This window comes from Myiozetetes cayanensis, unplaced genomic scaffold (genome assembly GCF_022539395.1).
Source record: "Myiozetetes cayanensis isolate MyiCay16 unplaced genomic scaffold, myiCay2020 scf10, whole genome shotgun sequence".
NCBI lineage: Eukaryota > Metazoa > Chordata > Aves > Passeriformes > Tyrannidae > Myiozetetes > Myiozetetes cayanensis.
This window is the reverse complement of record NW_026086605.1, coordinates 34,832,114-34,848,911: the sequence shown is the minus strand read 5'-3', so window position 1 is coordinate 34,848,911 and position 16,798 is coordinate 34,832,114. Positions and strand designations below refer to the sequence as shown.

The following is a 16,798-nucleotide window of genomic DNA, read 5'->3' as shown; positions in this document are numbered from 1 at the left end:
TGCGCGGCGCGGGGTGTGGCGCAGGCGCGGAGCGGCCGCAGCGATGTCGGGGTTCAGCGTGGAGGAGCGCGCCGCGCCCCACAGCGCCGAGTACCGGCTCTTCTTCAGTGAGTGCCGCCCGCCGCGCCCCGGGACAGCCTGCCGGGCCCCGGGACAGCCTGCCGGGCACCCCTCGGCCTCGCCCGCATCCCTCCCCTGCGCGCCCGCTGGGTCCTGCCCGCGCGTCGCTCAGCATCTCACTCGCCTTTCCACCCCCACCTCCCCGCTTCTCCCTTTGCCTTGCAGAGGATGCCGCCGGGCGGTACATCTCCCCCTTCCACGATATACCCATCTACGCGGACGCCGGGAAGGTAAGAGGGGCGTCCCGAAACGCCCAGGGCATCAAGGGGGTCCTGAAATACCCAGGGATCAGGGGGTCCTGAAAAACTATGGGGTTGGAGGTCCTAAAGAACCCAGGAGATCAGGGGGTCCTGGAACACCCAGGGGGTCCTGAAAAACTACCCAGGGAGGCCTGAAACACCCAGTGGATCAGCGGGTCCTGAAATACCCAGGGATCAGCGGGTCCTGAAACATCCAGGGATCAGGGTCCTGAAAAACTCAGGGATCGGGGTCCTGAAAAATCAAGGAGATCAGGGGGTCCTGAAATACCCAGGGGGTCCTGAAACATCCAAGGAGTCCTGAAACATCCAGGGAACAGGGGAACCTGAAAAACCCAGGAGATCAGGGGATGCTAGAACACCCAGGGGGTCCTGAAATACCCAGGGTATCCTGAAACACCCAGGGAACGGGGGTCTGAAGTATCCAGGGGATGCTGAAACACCCAGGGATCAGTGGGTACCGAAGCACCCAGGGGGTCCTGAAACATCCAGGGGATCCTGAAACACCCAGGGATCAGGGGTGGAACACCCGGGGGAGGGTCCCAGCTCCCCACACCACAGGAGCACCTAAGGGAGACATCGCCTGACTGTGCAGGGAGTGGGTTTCTTGCTGCCCTGGCCTCGGGTGGAGCGACCCAGGAGAAGAGAATGGATGATCTCATTCTCGTTTTTGCATCTGAGACGTGAGTGGTTGGCTTGAGCTTACCCATAAAGGGGTTTGGGTTAAAAAAGGCGTTTTTCTGTTCAGCTGTAATATCTACGTCCATTCCTGTGGGTGCTGCATATTTCAGGCGTGGGGTTTGACTGCAGTGCAGCCACTTTTTGCCTGCAGTATAATCCAACACTGAACAGAGGGTAAGGACGTTGGATTCCTGCTTTAGCATCTCCTGGGACCTCGTGCCTCTCAGAGCCTGCCCCGTGCAGTGCTGCAGGGCTTTCACGTCCCTCCAGCAGCCAGCTGCGAGTCAAATTAGGCTGCTCTGAACCAAAAAAGCCCCAGCTCCAGGAAGCCAAAATGGTTGTGATTCATTTTTCACTGAATGCGTATTCACTGGTACCTTGAGCTCTCTGACTGTGTTCCTTGCTGTTGTAGCTCGTCTCTTCTTCTAATATGTATTAAAAAGCTGTGCAGCTTGAGAAATGCAGTGGATGAGCTAATAATGTTCGTTAGACAGAGGTGTAATTCGGAAGCGTGGAGTGGTTCTGGGAAAGGAAAGGAATATTCAGAGCTGAGAGATGAACCTCTTAAAAAAAATAGCAGCCGATTGAGCTACTTGAGGTGGAGGTGATGGAGCTACCTGAGGTGCCCTGGGAAGTCTGAGGTGGCTTTTGGCTGCTCAGAAGGGAATGATGATGGCCTGTGGTCATCGAGGACAGAGGTGAAGCAGTTCCTGTGGCCGAGTGGGGAAGCGGTTTTCGGTGCAGGTGTCTGGAAGGTAACTCAGACGAGGCAAATCCGGATAATCCCATGCTTTGCGGGTGCTTGCAGAGCAGGGGAGCGAGCACGGGGATGGGGAGGATTTCCGTGGGCTGGTAATGCTTAACAGGGGAAACCGAGCTACTGGTGTTCCCTGAGGAGCACGGGGCTGCTGCCAGCACCTCTGTGCCAAGTCATTCAGAGAAAACAGTCCCAGGCGCTGAAGGTCGCAGTCCCCCAAGTTGCACAATGGTGCTGATCGCATCAGGCCTCCCTCTGTGGCTCTGAGGTTTGACTCATTGCTGAGCAGGTGGGTTGCCAGCTCTGTTGTGGAGCCCAGCTGGGAGCAAAAGGTTGTCTCGCTCTGTCTGGGCTCCTTGATCTTTATCCTCGGACTCCTAAGACGCTGAGAGGATTGCAGGGTGTTTTTTCCGGTCTGGGGCTGGGGTGTGCTGGTCTTATCTGTACCTGCATGCCTTGGAACGACCTTGGGCTGCTCACTGAGTGTCTCAGGCCAAGGCAGCTGTGTCGGTTGGAACTCCAGGCCTTACAAAGATGCAGCTCCATGTCACCTTTCCCTACCTGCAGAGCCTTTCCACGTCACCTTTCCCACCCTGCCCAGCCTGATCCGACTGCCTTGTCCCTTTCCTCGAGTTAGGAGTAAAAATAGGGTGTACCTTCCTTGCGAAGTGCAGATGAGCTGTGACCCCTGCAATTAAGGGGGTGTAATAAACCTCTGCTAGGGGCAGGGTGTGGGCAGAGTCAGTGATGTAGCAGTGCTTGTTGCACAATATCGGTCTAATTATGGCGCAACGCAGGTTCGAGGGACTTTGCCGTGCTAATGCGGCTTAAGGTGGGGATTAGAAACCTTTGTCCAGGTTAGGGAGGAGCAAGGTTTGACTTTTTGTTAAAAAGCCATAATCTCTTCAAAACAGCAGATGTTAAGGTTCAGGTGTGGAAAGGCTTTTCTGGAAGAGGAGGCTGACCCTGAGCTCTCAAGAGGCCTCTCAGCCCAGCGGGATCAACAAGGAGGTGTTTTCAAGCGTCACCTGTAAACCAAATCCTGCAAGAAGATGTGGTTCTGCATTTCTCCTCCCACACATTTATGCTCACACCATGCCACTAACGAGGTCTTCTTTTATAGGAGTGTCAGCTTGGAGAGAGGGCATCCTTCCCTACATCATGACAGATATTTGGGAGCGATGTCCTCGGTCATTCGGGGCAGTACATAGATCCCCACATTATTAAGTAGGTGGCTTGTTCCTGTCAGTCTTATCTTTTCTAGACGGCCAGAGCGACCCTTGCTGGAACGTGAAGCACTTTGTACTTAATAAATATGCCCCAAACCTCATTTTGTTGTGTCTACGATAGTTTGTATGCAGCTGTCTTCAGTTTATTTAACCTGCTGTTCTGTAACCTAGGAATGTGATGGGAATGTTTGTAGGTGGCAGCTGATGGAGAATGTGTGGGTAACCTGGAGAATGTGTGGGTAACCTCAGTCTGGCCTTTGCTGGGGTCTTTTCTGGGATTCAGCTTTGAGTGATAATGTTTGAGATAATGTTACTGGGAAAAAAAAAACAAAACAACAACACAGGAAAAGACTTAGGGTTTCGTGGCACCTGGCTGGTATGTGTTTCCTAATTTAAAGTGTGGTCTTCCTTCCCACTCATTGGTGTTTTGCTTTCTTCAGAATGTGTTCAACATGGTTGTGGAAGTACCTCGATGGACAAATGCTAAAATGGAGGTAACTACGTTACAGTTCCTAGCAAAGGGGCTTGAGCTGACTAAGTCTTAACCTTTGGCTTTGCTGATTCTCTCCTTCTCAATCCCACCTCCAGAATCAGAGTGGTTTGTAACTTCTCCTGTTCAGTACTTGCTCAATGCTAGAGGTTTGGTGTGGAGGCTGAGATTGCAGAAGTTTGCCTGGGTATTCTTCTGTGGCTTCTGGTTAAAGCAGCATTTTATGTCTCTTAATCCCATGTGATTCTGGTGCTTGGGAGTCTGCTGAAAACTATATCCCAGGATATGCAACAGGAAAACAGAGCTGTCCAGTCTCTGCTGGCGGCTTCAGGGTCAGCTCCTGGTGTCTTGGCTTGTCAGTTCCATTAAAAAAAACCCCATCACTTTTTTTTTTTTTCATAGAGAGCAAAGCAGAGGGATTTATGCAACTTTTCTTTCAGATTGCAACAAAGGAACCCTTAAACCCAATTAAGCAAGATGTGAAGAAAGGAAAACTGCGCTACGTAGCCAATGTGTTTCCCCACAAGGGCTACATCTGGAATTACGGTGCTATCCCACAGGTACTGTGATCCATCCTAGTGGCTCATCCATTCTGGTGGGGAGGAGGGAGGATGCCTGTTATTGCCACTGTATTAATGAGCAAAAACGGTCAGCGAGGAGTCTGACCTGGAACGTGGCATTTGCAGCTGGATACATAATCCTGCTAACAGAGAGAACCTGTCAGGAGAACAGGGGTCTTTTTAAGCAGAAATCCCAAGAGTTGGGCTTCTAGCTGGTGTTATAAACGAGCCATCAGAGGATGAGCAGCTGCTGATAGTGAGGTGCCTGCTGTGCTGCTCCTCTCCTTGGCTGGACAGTAGCTGGAAGGTCCTCGGGCGAAGGAAGCTGTCACCGTGCATCTGGCAATGCAAGGCACTCAGTTCCTGCCTGGTGGAGCACAAAGAGCTCGAGTTTTATCCTAGTGGTACAGGATTTAGGCTGAATCTTTAAGGAAGATTCTTCTTGCCAACACCCAGCACTGCACAGATGTGCTTTCTCAGAAGCCACTGGCAAGGTGGGACTGACAGATAGGGGCATTTGAACACACAGTGCTCTTAACTGGCTGGGGACTGCTAGATAAAGGGGCACTTGGAGGAAGGCTGTTTGCCCCTGATGTTCTCCAAGGCTGGGGTTTCCTTCAGAGAAATAAACTGGCGGTGTCAGATCACAAGGAAACACTCTGAATTTGGCGATTCTAGTCTTGATAGCAGCACGTGCCGAGCGCTGTCCCTACGTGACTTCACACAGGCTCTCAAACTCGAGTTGTTTTCTGCTCAGATGGATTCTGGAGCCCATTTCTTTGTGCAGAGTTGCATCTTTCGAAGCCTTTGCTCTGTCTTGTGTTAGTGGATCAAAGCTGGTTTCGCATCAGGAGCTTAACACTTTCTTATAGAGGTGTGTGGTAGTGATTGTGAACGGTCCTGAACGGTCCTTCAGCACCACCCAGGTGTCACTGCAGCTTCCTGGAACACTCTGGATCCATCACGAGGTCTTTACTGTACTAGTCCTGTCCTGGCATGCAGAGGTTTGGGAATGGCATTCCTTCTTTTTATATCTCAACACCTTGGAGGTAGATGCCCCTTATGATGCAACTGGGCATGGAGTCCTTTTGCTCCTGATCAGAATCTGTTGTTTTTGGAGTCAAAATGCCTTCTGCAGTCCTGTCTTTCAGTTTACACTCATCACTGTGGGTGAGGTGGGACACTGGGCAGCACAGGGTGTGGGGCTCTGCATTCTTATCATTTTAATTGTTTAATTAAAAGGAAACAATACACCCTGTCTGTCTTCCATCTCTGCTGGACTGCTATCTGGAGTTCAGGAAACTTCTGTTAAGAAATGAATAGGGAGAGGAACAGGCAGGCAGCCAAATCACCGAGTGTTCTTTATAGACGTGAACTTCACCTTTAGGCAACTGTGGAACAGAGGAGGAAGTCTGGAAAGTTGTTGAAAAAAGCTTTGTTGAAAGATTTGTCGGTAGGAGGGAGCAGCTGACCCTTGGCAAGATAAGACCTTTTAACTGGGGTTCAAACTTAGCAGGCACAAGTGAAAAAGTAGCCCAACCACCAGTCCTGAAAGCGAGTGTGAAGTGGGCCATCATCTGTATCTTCCAGGCAACTGCACGCCTGAAACAAACCTGCTTTTTGTTTGGAAGTTCTTATCCGCAGGTGTGGTTGACTTTTCACGGTGGGTGTCGGTTTTTTCAGACGTGGGAAGACCCAGGTCACAAGGATGAAAATACCGGCTGCTGTGGAGATAACGATCCCATCGATGTGTGCGAAATTGGAAGCAAGGTAATGCATTCTAAAGGGTAACTGTCTTCTGAAACGTGCTATTAATGCCTCCAGAGTCAATTAGCCAGAGACATTATTCATTTCCTACCTCCTCCACCTTAATGATGTGATCTTTCCCTCCGCTGCCTCTGAAGGTTGTTGTTGTTGAGATGAGCCAGGGCTTTTGAGCTGCTGATAAGTGAGACCTAATTTCGTGGTACCCCACTGCTTGCACAGCTTCCTGTCGTGCATTCCTTGGATACACCAGCAAGGACACCAAGGTCTTTGCCCTTGCAGGTCTGCTCCCGGGGAGAAGTCATCAGAGTGAAGGTGCTGGGCACGCTGGCGCTGATTGATGAGGGAGAGACAGACTGGAAGATAATTGCTATCAACGTGGAAGACCCAGAAGCAGACAGCTATAACGGTGAGTTACAGGAGGAAGGAGCAGGATTAGTGCTTCCCTTTCTCCCAAGAGAGCCTGTGGGAGACTTCCAAGAGCCAGGATGCAGGCTTGCTCCTTCTGTGCCACGGGATTAATCAGGTGTGGTGCTTTAGGGACAGCAGAACACAACGTTATCAGGCCTACAGCAAAACATTTCACTGCTGTTTGTCACATGTTGTCAGTCCCCTGTGCAGCCTGGCACTCTGAAGCAGATTGTGGCTGTCCAGCCTGTCCTCCGAGTCTCTGATCACAGCTAGATGTGTCCACGCTCCTGGGGACAATCAGGATGCAGTGTGAGGATGAAACACTAACTTCCCTGTGCGGACACACACAGCCTTAGGGCTGCTTGAGGAGGGGGCTGAAAGGGCGACAGCTCGGAGCAAGTGGGTAGAGCTAAGTAAAGGGTATTACTGTTTCTGGCTAACAAACCTGCTCACCTAGATATCAATGATGTCAGAAGGATGAAGCCTGGATACTTGGAAGCCACTGTGGACTGGTTCAGAAGATACAAAGTACCCGATGGAAAGCCAGAAAACCAGTTTGCTTTTAACGGGGAATTTAAAGACAAGGTAGGATCCCCTGTCTTCCTGCAAAGGCACGCTGTCCACACACCGAGCTCAGGGTGTGTGGGGACACGAGCGAGTGGTGGGTGAGAGGGTGGATTTTTACGGAGCTGCCGATAGCTGACTTCGGTCATCCTGCGGTTTTTCCAGCCTACCACTCTGCTTGTTTGCAGCTTGCAGGAATACCTGGAGAAAAGGCGTGGGGTGCTGTTGGATATTGTCAGTTTTTCTTCTCGATGTCGTTCGTGAGGGATCACCTCAGGGCTGGGAGCCTCCGTGTCAGAGCCAGGGTGGAAAACGCTGGGTTTATTTTCTCCTGCTCTGGAGCAAAAGCAGCTCGACACCAACCACCCTTTGCTTCCCTTGCTCACTGGCTTTGTTCCACTGCAACCTGGTGCAAGTTAAACTTAACTCAGGAGTTAAAAAGCACTTCTTCCTTCAGGCGTGAAGTGTTCCCTCACGCCCTCTGAGTAAGGCTCTGCCTTGGCAGCACTATCCCCTGGGTTGGATCAGATCATCTGCTGCTCCTGAGTGGGTGAAATCCTGCTTCTGTGCCCTCCCTACTCCTACTGCCTGTCCTGGTGTGCCTGGAGGGGGTTACTGGGGTAGCTCAACTCCTGGAGCTCCAGACTTGGTGCAGAGGAGGGGAACTCCTCCACAGCACTGTCTGGGAAAGAAAACAGAAGTCACAAAGGGCTTGTCCCTTTTGGCTGTAGCACAGCACTAGGTTGGTTGGGCTGGGACGTCTCACTGCCCCTCAGGATGGGTGCAACCAGAATCAAGGGAACCGGAAAATCGGGATAAAGAACCTCACACGTGTTCTGCAGTGTTTTACTTGGCTCTGTAGGGTATCAAACCAGGATATTTATTGCTGGTGTTCATGCTAACAAAGAACTGTGTGTGCTTCCTTCTCTAGCTGGCAGGCTAATGCTTGGGCATATACTACTCATTCTTAAGGAGAGAAGCTGATATGCTTGGAATCAAATTCATTTTTAAGCAGTTGCAGAGCTTGATTAGCTGCGTGCCTCTTCCTGTTGGCCTGAATTATTTGTCTGGAGTGGAGGAGAGCTCCTGGATAGGTCTGGATCAGCAACTGCTGGAGACAAACTGAGTGGGAGGAGCAGTGAGGTGGAGGTGGCTTTTATGATGGAGCAGCACTGGCCCGAGACTGGAATATCTGTGTTCAGTTTCTCTTGGCCTCCAGCTCGCTCGGTGACCTTGGTGTATCCTCCCATCTCGAAAGCAAAACAATTCTCCTTGTAAAATGCTGGTTGTTTCAGCTGTGGTGCACTGGGAGGTTGCTGCTCTTCCTGAACAGCCCAGCGACAGAGGAGGTGTCTTTCAGCCTCCTCCACAGTCAGAACTATCTACAATCAGCCTATAAATATTGTTCTGTGTGACTGGCAGTCGGGAGGAAATGGTCTAGTGCTGCCACGTAACGTGGTGTTTGTTCTCATCTCCACCCTCAGGCTTTCGCTGTGAACGTCATCGAGGGCACTCACGAGCACTGGAAAGCTTTAATAGCAAAGAAAACTGACGGGGGGGAGATCAACTGGTAGGTGCATGCTCAGGGTACTGTGCACCTTTCTTTTTGCCTGGACAAACAACCCCAGAACTCCCTTTCCTGAGTGGTGCCATGCTCTCTGTCAGCTGCTGGCTGTCCCCTCTAGGCCTTCCACCTCAACCTGGCAGCTTTAACAATGATCCTTAATATTCCATTATTTAATACTCCTGGGGTAGGGACTGGGACTGGACGTTCTCACAAGGCCCCTCTCTCTTCTAGCACGAACCTGACGGTGTCTGACAGCCCCTTCTGCTGCGGCCAAGACTGTGCAAAAGCTACTGTGGATGCAGTGAGTACAAACTGGAGCACCCAGACACCGGGAAAAAATGATACAGTCTGTGTGAACTGCCCTCTCCGTGTGAATGGCTCATGGCATGCTCAGAATATTTGGGGTGACTGAACGCAGCACCCCTGCCTGGTCAAACGGGGTGGAGGGGGAGCAATCCAGACGTTCCTCCAGAGGCTTCTCCTTGCCCTTAGTCATCCGGGAGATGGAATCCCAAACAGAGTTTGTGTTAAGGGCTGAACTTGTGAACCACAGCTTGGCTGTCAGCTGTTTGGAGGGCGGATAAATATTTGGCCTTCCAAGAGCTTCACAAGCAGGTCTCTCTTTGAGAAAAGAGAGGGTGATTCCCCAGAGCCTTGCAGCCAGGGACTTTGCATCCTTAGGAATGGAAAGCTTGATGTTGCCTGTGTAGTACTCCTGTCCAGCCTCGGGAATTAATTGCATCTCCATAGGCTTGTGAAGTGCTGTTGGCAACCCGAAAGGGCTTAGAGGAATGGGACAGGAAAATCAAAATGCAAATCTTGCCTCGGTGTATGGAAACATTACTGGAAACCCAAGAAACTCTCTGTAGCCTCTGAGAGACTTTTAAAACCATCACCTTTGTTTTTAAAGTGCTGGTATCCTCTGGTGGCATCCTAATTTAATTGATGTGGTTTTGGAAGCGCAGCCCTTGTGGAGGGAGTGTCACCAGCCAGGGACCCTTCTCTGGTTTTGGTTGTTGAAAGCTCTTCAGAGGAGAGTTTTCCCAGTGCCTGGCGCTTCTAATCCCCCTTCACGTTGTAGGTTTATTAAAAAAGCAGCTGCCTGCACCTGTGGAGATGCTGGAGTGGTAACTGCTCTTGGTGGGAAGCAGATGGCACTGCAGCTGCTTTTTTATGGATGCACCTCTGGCACGTGGGGCATCTCTGGAATGGGGAGGCTGCGGGGATGGCAGGATGCTGCTCAGATATTCCCTCACAGCCGATCAGCGCTGGCTGCCACAGGATCTCAAATGGTGCTCGGGGAAGACTGGTGCAGCCCTGAGCGGTGTGTGGAGAGCTCGTGGTGTAAGGGCAGCCTGGGTCAGCAGCTGCTCTCTGATAACAAACACCCTTCTTGTTTCAGGCACCGCCAGGCAAAGCTGCCAACCCGATCCCACCCGAAGGTGAGTCTCAAAACCCGCCTGTACATCCCAGTGCAGAACTGGGGCTTCCTCGGAGGAATTATCAGTAGGAAAATGGGGGTCTCAAGTGAAATCTGGGTGTTGCTGTAGCCAGAGCAAGGCCTAAGGGCCGAGCTAAGGAGGGTGTTGAGAGCCCACCGCTGCGTGGCAGGAAGAGGAGCCAGGCTGTCACTTCCAATCCCTTCCTGGGGAGTAAACCGGTGGGAAAATGGATGTCTTGGGAGTCCCAGGTGAAAAGGGTCAGCTGAGCCAGTGGGAAGCTGAGCTAGCTCTGGCTTGCTGTCCTTGCCTGAAGTGAGTCGTGGATGCTCCTAATGGCAGCCTGAACGTGGGTGACTCCCTTGGGAAAACAAATCCATGTAAACAGGGCTGTGCAGGAACCTGTTTGCCGTGCTGTGGAGCTGTTGGCAGGAGCGGGAAGCAGCCCCTGAGCTGGGGGTGACACACACACACACACAGAGTGCCACGTGACTCCTGAAGAACCAGGTGTCAGGCTCACAGAGGACTAACCCCACTCCTTTTTTTTTTCTGCCCCACACAGTTGACAAGTGGTTCTACTACGAGAAAAACTAAGTTCCGAGGACGGCGCTGAGGCAGCCGCGTCCTTCCCACCGGGGAGCTGCCACGTGCAGGAGTAGCCCAGAAAAAAAAATAGCTTCAGTGTCCACCAGGAGACCTTGCCTGTAACTTTGCTGATTAGAATTACGCACCTAGCAGTGACGTGTCGGCTGTGCTGGGGTCCAGTGAAGGCTAGAAGACATTAATTTATGAAATCAAAACACCCTGCTTGCGCGTGGTCGTGCGGTGTGCTCTAAAATCATGGCGGGAGATCGCTCAACCCGGTACGTGTATGGATGCTAGAAATAAAAAAAACTACTGAATCCAACTGCCGTGGCGTTCCCCCTCCTTCCCCTCCCTGGGGCCGAGGGGTCATTTAGGTTGGAAGAGAAATCTGTGTTGGAAGAGGAGCCCAACCTTTGAGTGGTCACCGACTAGACCAGAGCACCGAGTGCCACATCCAGCCGTTCCGTGGACACCTCCAGGGACAGTGCCTCTGCCACCTCCCCCCAGGCAGACCCCTCTCCCAGCGCTTAAAACCGCTCTTTCCGTGGAAAAAAAAAAAAAAAAAAAAAAAAATTCTTCCCGCTGTCCCACCTAAAACCTCAAGACCACATCCTCTTGTCCTGACCTCTGGGGGCTGTGATGGGGTGTGTGTGTGGGGGGGGTGGTTTATGGGGTGTCACAGTGGCCTGTTCCTCGAAGAGGGTGGGGTGGCAGGGGAGTTTCAGAGCCGGTTTCCCCCCCTATTTGGGGCGGGTCTCGAACCCCGGTACCCCCCGATCTGGGGCGGGTCTCGAACCCCGGTACCCCCCGATCTGGGGCGGGTCTCGAACCCCCGTACCCCCCGATCTGGGGCGGGTCTCGAACCCCCGTACCCCCCCATTTGGGGTGGGTCTCGAACCCCCGTTCCCTCCCCCATTTGGGGCGGGTCTCGAACCCCCATACCCCCCGATCTGGGGCGGGTCTCGAACCCCCGTTCCCTCCCGATCTGGGGCGGGTCTCGAACCCCGGTACCCCCGATCTGGGGCGGGTCTCGAACCCGTGTCGCGGTGTCGCGGCGGAGCCAGCGGGGCCGGAAGCGGGCGGGGCGGCGCTGACGCGTTTCCGTGGGGCGCTGGCGGCGGCCGCGGACGGGGCTGTGTGGCGGCGGCCCGGGGGCAGCCGGGGGTGAGCGGCGGCCGAGGGGGCGGCGAGGGGGCGGCGGGGGAGCCGGCCGGGCGCGGGAGGGGCCCGGCGGGGCGGCGGGGCCGGGCGCGGGGCGGCGGCGGCGGCGCGGGGGTGACACGCAGGCAGGGCGGGGGCGGGGCGGGGGCCAGGCCGCGCCGCCCGCCCTTGAGGCCGGAGCGCCCTCGCACCCCCGGGCCCGGCTCGTTCCTTGTGCCCCTTCCCCGATCCTCCTGAGCCCCCGATCCGCCCCACTCCCGGCCCTCGATCACCCCCATCACCCCCCACCCCACCCTCCCCCTCACTTCGTAACTCCGGCGTTTTGGGGGTTTTTCTTCTCCCCGCGTCCCGCAGGCGATTCATCTCCAGCGATGTCTTTCATCTTCGAATGGCTCTACAACGGCTTCAGCAGCGTCCTGCAGTTCTTAGGTAATGCCACGGTGTCCCCCACCCCTCCCCGCACCATGCTTCGGCTGCCCCGGGTTAGGTTTGGCATCTCCCGGTGCCCACATCCCCCCAGAATTAGGGATTGGGGGGCCTAAAGTGGAGCTCTGGACAGGGTAAAGTGTGGTGGGGAGGCTGCACGGCAATAAAGGGGTTTTTTTTACACTAATGAGGAGAAACTTTGGGAGCGTTTGGAGGCATTTGGCCCCCGCTGTGTGTTTCTCTTGCCCTTTAGAAGCACGGGGGCAGCTGGGTCTGCTCAGCCCCAGGCAGAGGAAGCTCCAGAGAAACTCCTTGCAGAAGGATGGGGTGCCCGCTGTCCCCAGCACCCCTGGGAGGGAGGGGTGAGAGGGGTGGGATGGGGAGAAATCCCGTTGGAGAAACCTGAGGGAGCTTTCCTGCGGCCAAAATCAGCTCATCCGAAGGGAACTGCACGCTCTGCCCTGCTTCGCCCCTTCTCCCGAGCAGCTCGCTGCTGTATTTTATGAGTTTGTTCAGTTTTCACGTCCAAAATACCCTGCTGAGGCATCAGACAGCCCATAATACTTTGCTGCACACTCCTCTTCTGGCAAGTGCCGGGGGGAAAGGAATGGAATATTCACAGAAGGACAAGCTTAGGGGGTGCCCCTTGCTGTAAACACGAGCATGCTTTGCCTTGGGAAAAGCCTGCGTTGTGTTTTCCCTGCTGGAAGCGTGCACAGGTGGCAGCAGAGCTCTGGGAGAAGGGCTTCCCTAAAAACAGCAGTGTTCCAGCTCCACTGGAGTTTTCCTCTTGCCTCGTTCCTCTTCCTCGCAGGTCTGTACAAGAAGTCTGGAAAGCTGGTGTTCCTGGGGCTGGATAACGCAGGGAAAACCACTCTGCTGCACATGCTCAAAGATGACAGGCTGGGTCAGCACGTCCCCACGCTACATCCCAGTAAGTCTCTCTGGGAAAAGCCTCCCGGCGCAGCTTTTCCTCTGGAACTTTGGGGACGTGGTGTTGGAAGGGCACCTTGGTGGCCTAAACTCTGCCCTTGGGGCTTTGAGGGTCTCAAAACCTCAGCTGAGTTTGCAGCTGCCCGAGCTGAATGGATTTGTGTTTTCCTCTGAAGGATAAAACACCCAGGAACTGTTGTGGTTCAATCAACAGGGTTTTGTCATGGGGAAGGAGAATTTTCCTGATGAAAAGCACAGTAAATGATAGTCGTTGCAGATGAAAAGGCTTCAGTGGGAGGCCGGAGAAATCCTTTTCTCCCGCTCATGATTTTATTGAACAGCTCTGTTTCAGTCACTGAATTCTGCAGGAAATCCAGGGAATTCCCTATTGGAGAAGCATATGTGATGCCAAGGCAAATCCCCAAGGAATTCTGTGACAGCTTGTTTATTTTCCTGAATCCCTGGCTTTTCCCTTTTTTCAGCATCAGAGGAGCTGACGATTGCTGGAATGACCTTCACGACTTTTGATCTTGGTGGACATGAACAAGGTAAGGAAAAACCACCAAAAATTTATACTGACAAGCATCAGCAATTAACAGTGCCTAATTATTCACTACCTGGGCTTATTTATGGAGCAATGCACGGAAAGAACCTCCTGTCTGTGGGATTGTTTGGAAGGAAGCACTACCAGTTCGTGCTCCGTTGTGCCTGAAGTATTTTTAGGTGTGGGGGACTCCAATATGAATTTATTTTGAAGTGCTGATCTTTCAGAGTTTCTAGAAGTTATTAAACAGGGGTTTCTGCCCTTTTCCCTTTTTTTTTTAATGCACAAAAAAAGCACAATGTTTTCATGGGGCTGTGTTTGTCCCTCTGTGTTCCAGCTCGCCGGGTCTGGAAGAACTACCTGCCTGCCATCAACGGGATTGTCTTCCTGGTGGACTGTGCAGATCACTCACGGCTTATGGAATCCAAAGTTGAGCTTAATGTAAATAATGCTTCTCTTTTTTTCCCCCCTTTCCCAAGACCCTGAATTACAAATAATAGTCCTTTTTTTGAGCTGGAACTTGTGCAAAGTGTGTTTTGAGAGTCTAATGCTTTGGATTGGCACTTCCAATGAGAAGCCTGGATGCCCTTACTCTGTGTGGAGCACAGGCTCCTGAGTTCAGGGGAGGTTTGGGTTGGGCATCAGGAGGAATTTCTTGCTGGAAAGGGTGGGCAGACACTGGAAGGGGCTGCCCAGGGATGTGGTGGAATCCCCATCCCTGGAGGTGTCCAAGGAACGACTGGACGTGGCACTCAGTGCTCTGGGCTGGGCACAGGTTGGACTCGGTGGGCTGGGAGGTCTTTTCCAACCTAAATGACTCTGTGAGTCCTCCCCAGGAGCATGGAATCACCAAAAAAACAGCCCTTGTTGGCCACAGAGCTTAAACAAAACCACCTTCTTCCAGCAACAGCTCTTTTTTTACTGCCTCTGCTCAACTCCTGCTCCCTCTTGCCCTTCAGGCCCTTATGACAGACGAGACAATATCCAACGTGCCAATCCTTATCCTGGGTAACAAAATCGACAGACCCGAGGCCATCAGTGAGGAGAAACTGCGGGAGATCTTTGGGCTCTATGGGCAGACCACGGGAAAGGTAGGGAGGCATCCAGGCCTTGGATATGGAGGTGAGGGCTCGCCTGTTTTCCTTGCAGAGTGAGGCTCCATCCAGAAACTCATTCAGCTCCCACTGGGAGTTTGTCCACAGGATTCTCTCAATAGTAATGATGATGGTTCCTTCCTGTGCCTGAAGGGGGCCTACAGGAAACATGCAGAGAGACTGTTTACCAGGGCCTGGAGTGACAGGACAAGGGGGAATGGCTTCCCACTGACACAGGGCAGGGTTAGATGGGATATTGGGAAGGAATTCTTCCCTGTGAGGGTGGGCAGGCCCTGGCATAGATTGCCCAGAGAAGCTGTGGCTGCCCCTGGATCCCTGGAAGTGTTTAAGGCCAGGCTGGTTGGGGCTTGGAGCAACCTGGGCTAGTGGAAGGTGCCCATGCCCATAGCAGGGAGGTGCACCAAGGTGGTCTTTAAGATCCCTTCCATCCCAAACCATTCCACGCTTGGACGCTGACGATGCCCTCGGGCAAGATCTGAAACTGCCAGAGCTGTACAAAACACAGGGGGCTGCAAGAGGGGCGTCCCTGGATGGTGGTGGCTCGCTGGGCACTTCCCTGAGGGCTCCAGGGGCGCGGCTCTGACTCCCGTTTGGATTTCCCCAGGGAAACGTGCCCCTGAAGGACCTGAACGCGCGCCCCATGGAGGTGTTCATGTGCAGCGTGCTCAAGAGGCAAGGCTACGGCGAGGGCTTCCGCTGGCTATCGCAGTACATTGACTGACACGAGAGTTCGGCTCCTCTGGACTGATCCCGTTCACAGCTTCCTATGGACTTTTCTATTAGAACGCGGAAGGCTTTCCAACCGCGCTGACCAAGAGACTCCTTGGTTTTCCGGCTGCCCTTATGGCACAGTGGTGACACCACTCTTTTCCACGCGGCGGGGGGAGGCAGCGCCGTTCCGCAGGAGTTGTCCCTGTCGGCTCAGTTGGCAGCGGTGCTGCTCCGGTCTGGGAAGTCAAAACTCTGCACGCTGCACCGTAACAGCTGAAAAAGAGAGCACGTCTCACCACTGTGGTTTCAATTGACTTCAAAAACAAAAAAACAGCAACAAAAAAAAAGAGAAAAAAAAAAAAAAAACGAAAAGGAAAAAGCAATTATATTTTTTAAAGGAAAAAGTGTTAATGTAAGCGGCGTCCCTCCTAACTTTTTAGTTTAACGTTCATCTTGTTTAGTCCAGAGTCTGGCTTAGGGTTTTTTAAAAAATATATTTAACGGTATTTAGGTATTTCACGAATTACTGAACCAAGGTATCACGATATTAGAAGTCCTCAATAAACATAGCATTTGGGCTTAACTGAGCTGTAGGGTGGCTGTGCTGTGTCACGCTGACCGACGACGACGTGCCGTTGGGACTGAGGTGTGCAATCCCAGCTTCTTTAGTTTACAGGGATTTTTATTCTTTTTTTTTTTTTTTTCCTAGTTGGAGAGGAGCACCCGGTGCAGGTTTTAGGGGGTGGTGTCCGGCGCTCACTGACAGTGGGAAGGGGCTGCCTGGTTCCCCCTCAGGCCAGACCCCCCCATTGAGGGTGTCGGGTCCTCTGTCTGCACCATTGCAGTGAGAACCACAAAGCTGTTTTGGTTGTTGTAGCATGGAGGTGTTTGACATTTGCATATCATGAGGTTATTAATGTAGACTAAACCGGTTCCTTTTATACTCTCGATGGACTTCTTTTGTCTGGACTTTCATTACTGTCTGGCACTCATTTTCAGTTCAATAAAGACGTGTCTTTCTCCTCCCAGGGGGCAGGAGCCTCAGTCTGGCCTGGCACTGGCTGGGCCCTGCTGTGGCGGTCGGAACAGCTGCTGCAGAGTTCCAGGAGGGTTTGGACAACGCTCTCAGGAACACGGCGGGATTCTTGGTGTGTCCTGTGCAGGGCCAGGAGCTGCACTCAGTGATCCTTGTGGGTCCCTTCCAACTCAGGGTATTCTATTTATTCTATATTTTCTATTACCTCTGTGGTGCAGCCACTGAGTGAAACTCGGGCAGGATGGAAGAGTCACCTCTGGTTGGTGGGTCACAGGGGCTTTGCTCTAGTGTAACAACCCCTTGCTGAGGCCCAGACCACCAGGAAGGGGCTGGGGGGGAGCTTCAGCTCAGGCTCCTGGTGTTTGGGGGGATTTTGTCTCTCCCAGGGTGGTTCTGCCGGTCCTGATACCTCTGTTGGTGGTGGCGGTGGAGGTCTGATGCTCGTTCC

The 16,798-nt window shown here is 53.0% G+C and overlaps 2 protein-coding genes across 2 annotated transcripts; both read left to right on the top strand.

Annotated features, from left to right (window-relative positions):
- PPA1 (inorganic pyrophosphatase 1) lies at nucleotides 1–10,746 on the top strand. The gene is made up of 11 exons (XM_050305682.1): nucleotides 1–107; nucleotides 286–350; nucleotides 3,485–3,538; nucleotides 3,975–4,094; nucleotides 5,778–5,864; nucleotides 6,141–6,267; nucleotides 6,727–6,854; nucleotides 8,318–8,403; nucleotides 8,632–8,701; nucleotides 9,803–9,842; nucleotides 10,402–10,746. The coding sequence occupies exons 1-11, from the start codon at nucleotides 44–46 to the stop codon at nucleotides 10,431–10,433; spliced, it is 873 nt and encodes a 290-aa protein (XP_050161639.1). The 5' UTR covers nucleotides 1–43; the 3' UTR covers nucleotides 10,434–10,746.
- Nucleotides 10,747–11,511: 765 nt separating this feature from the next.
- On the top strand, nucleotides 11,512–16,358 carry SAR1A (secretion associated Ras related GTPase 1A). The gene is made up of 7 exons (XM_050305684.1): nucleotides 11,512–11,588; nucleotides 11,940–12,014; nucleotides 12,826–12,945; nucleotides 13,427–13,492; nucleotides 13,826–13,929; nucleotides 14,448–14,579; nucleotides 15,208–16,358. The coding sequence occupies exons 2-7, from the start codon at nucleotides 11,957–11,959 to the stop codon at nucleotides 15,322–15,324; spliced, it is 597 nt and encodes a 198-aa protein (XP_050161641.1). The 5' UTR covers nucleotides 11,512–11,588; nucleotides 11,940–11,956; the 3' UTR covers nucleotides 15,325–16,358.
- Nucleotides 16,359–16,798: the final 440 nt, after the last annotated feature.

Bases quoted from the DNA above. Each gene is read 5' to 3' on its own strand.
- PPA1 (XM_050305682.1), top strand. From the start codon at position 44: ATGTCGGGGTTCAGCGTGGAGGAGCGCGCCGCGCCCCACAGCGCCGAG. The intron at 8,404-8,631 runs GTAGGTGCATGC...TCTCTCTTCTAG, and splicing joins GACGGGGGGGAGATCAACTG to CACGAACCTGACGGTGTCTG. The intron at 8,702-9,802 runs GTGAGTACAAAC...TTCTTGTTTCAG, and splicing joins CAAAAGCTACTGTGGATGCA to GCACCGCCAGGCAAAGCTGC.
- SAR1A (XM_050305684.1), top strand. From the start codon at position 11,957: ATGTCTTTCATCTTCGAATGGCTCTACAACGGCTTCAGCAGCGTCCTG. The intron at 12,015-12,825 runs GTAATGCCACGG...TCTTCCTCGCAG, and splicing joins CAGCGTCCTGCAGTTCTTAG to GTCTGTACAAGAAGTCTGGA. The intron at 13,930-14,447 runs GTAAATAATGCT...CTTGCCCTTCAG, and splicing joins AATCCAAAGTTGAGCTTAAT to GCCCTTATGACAGACGAGAC.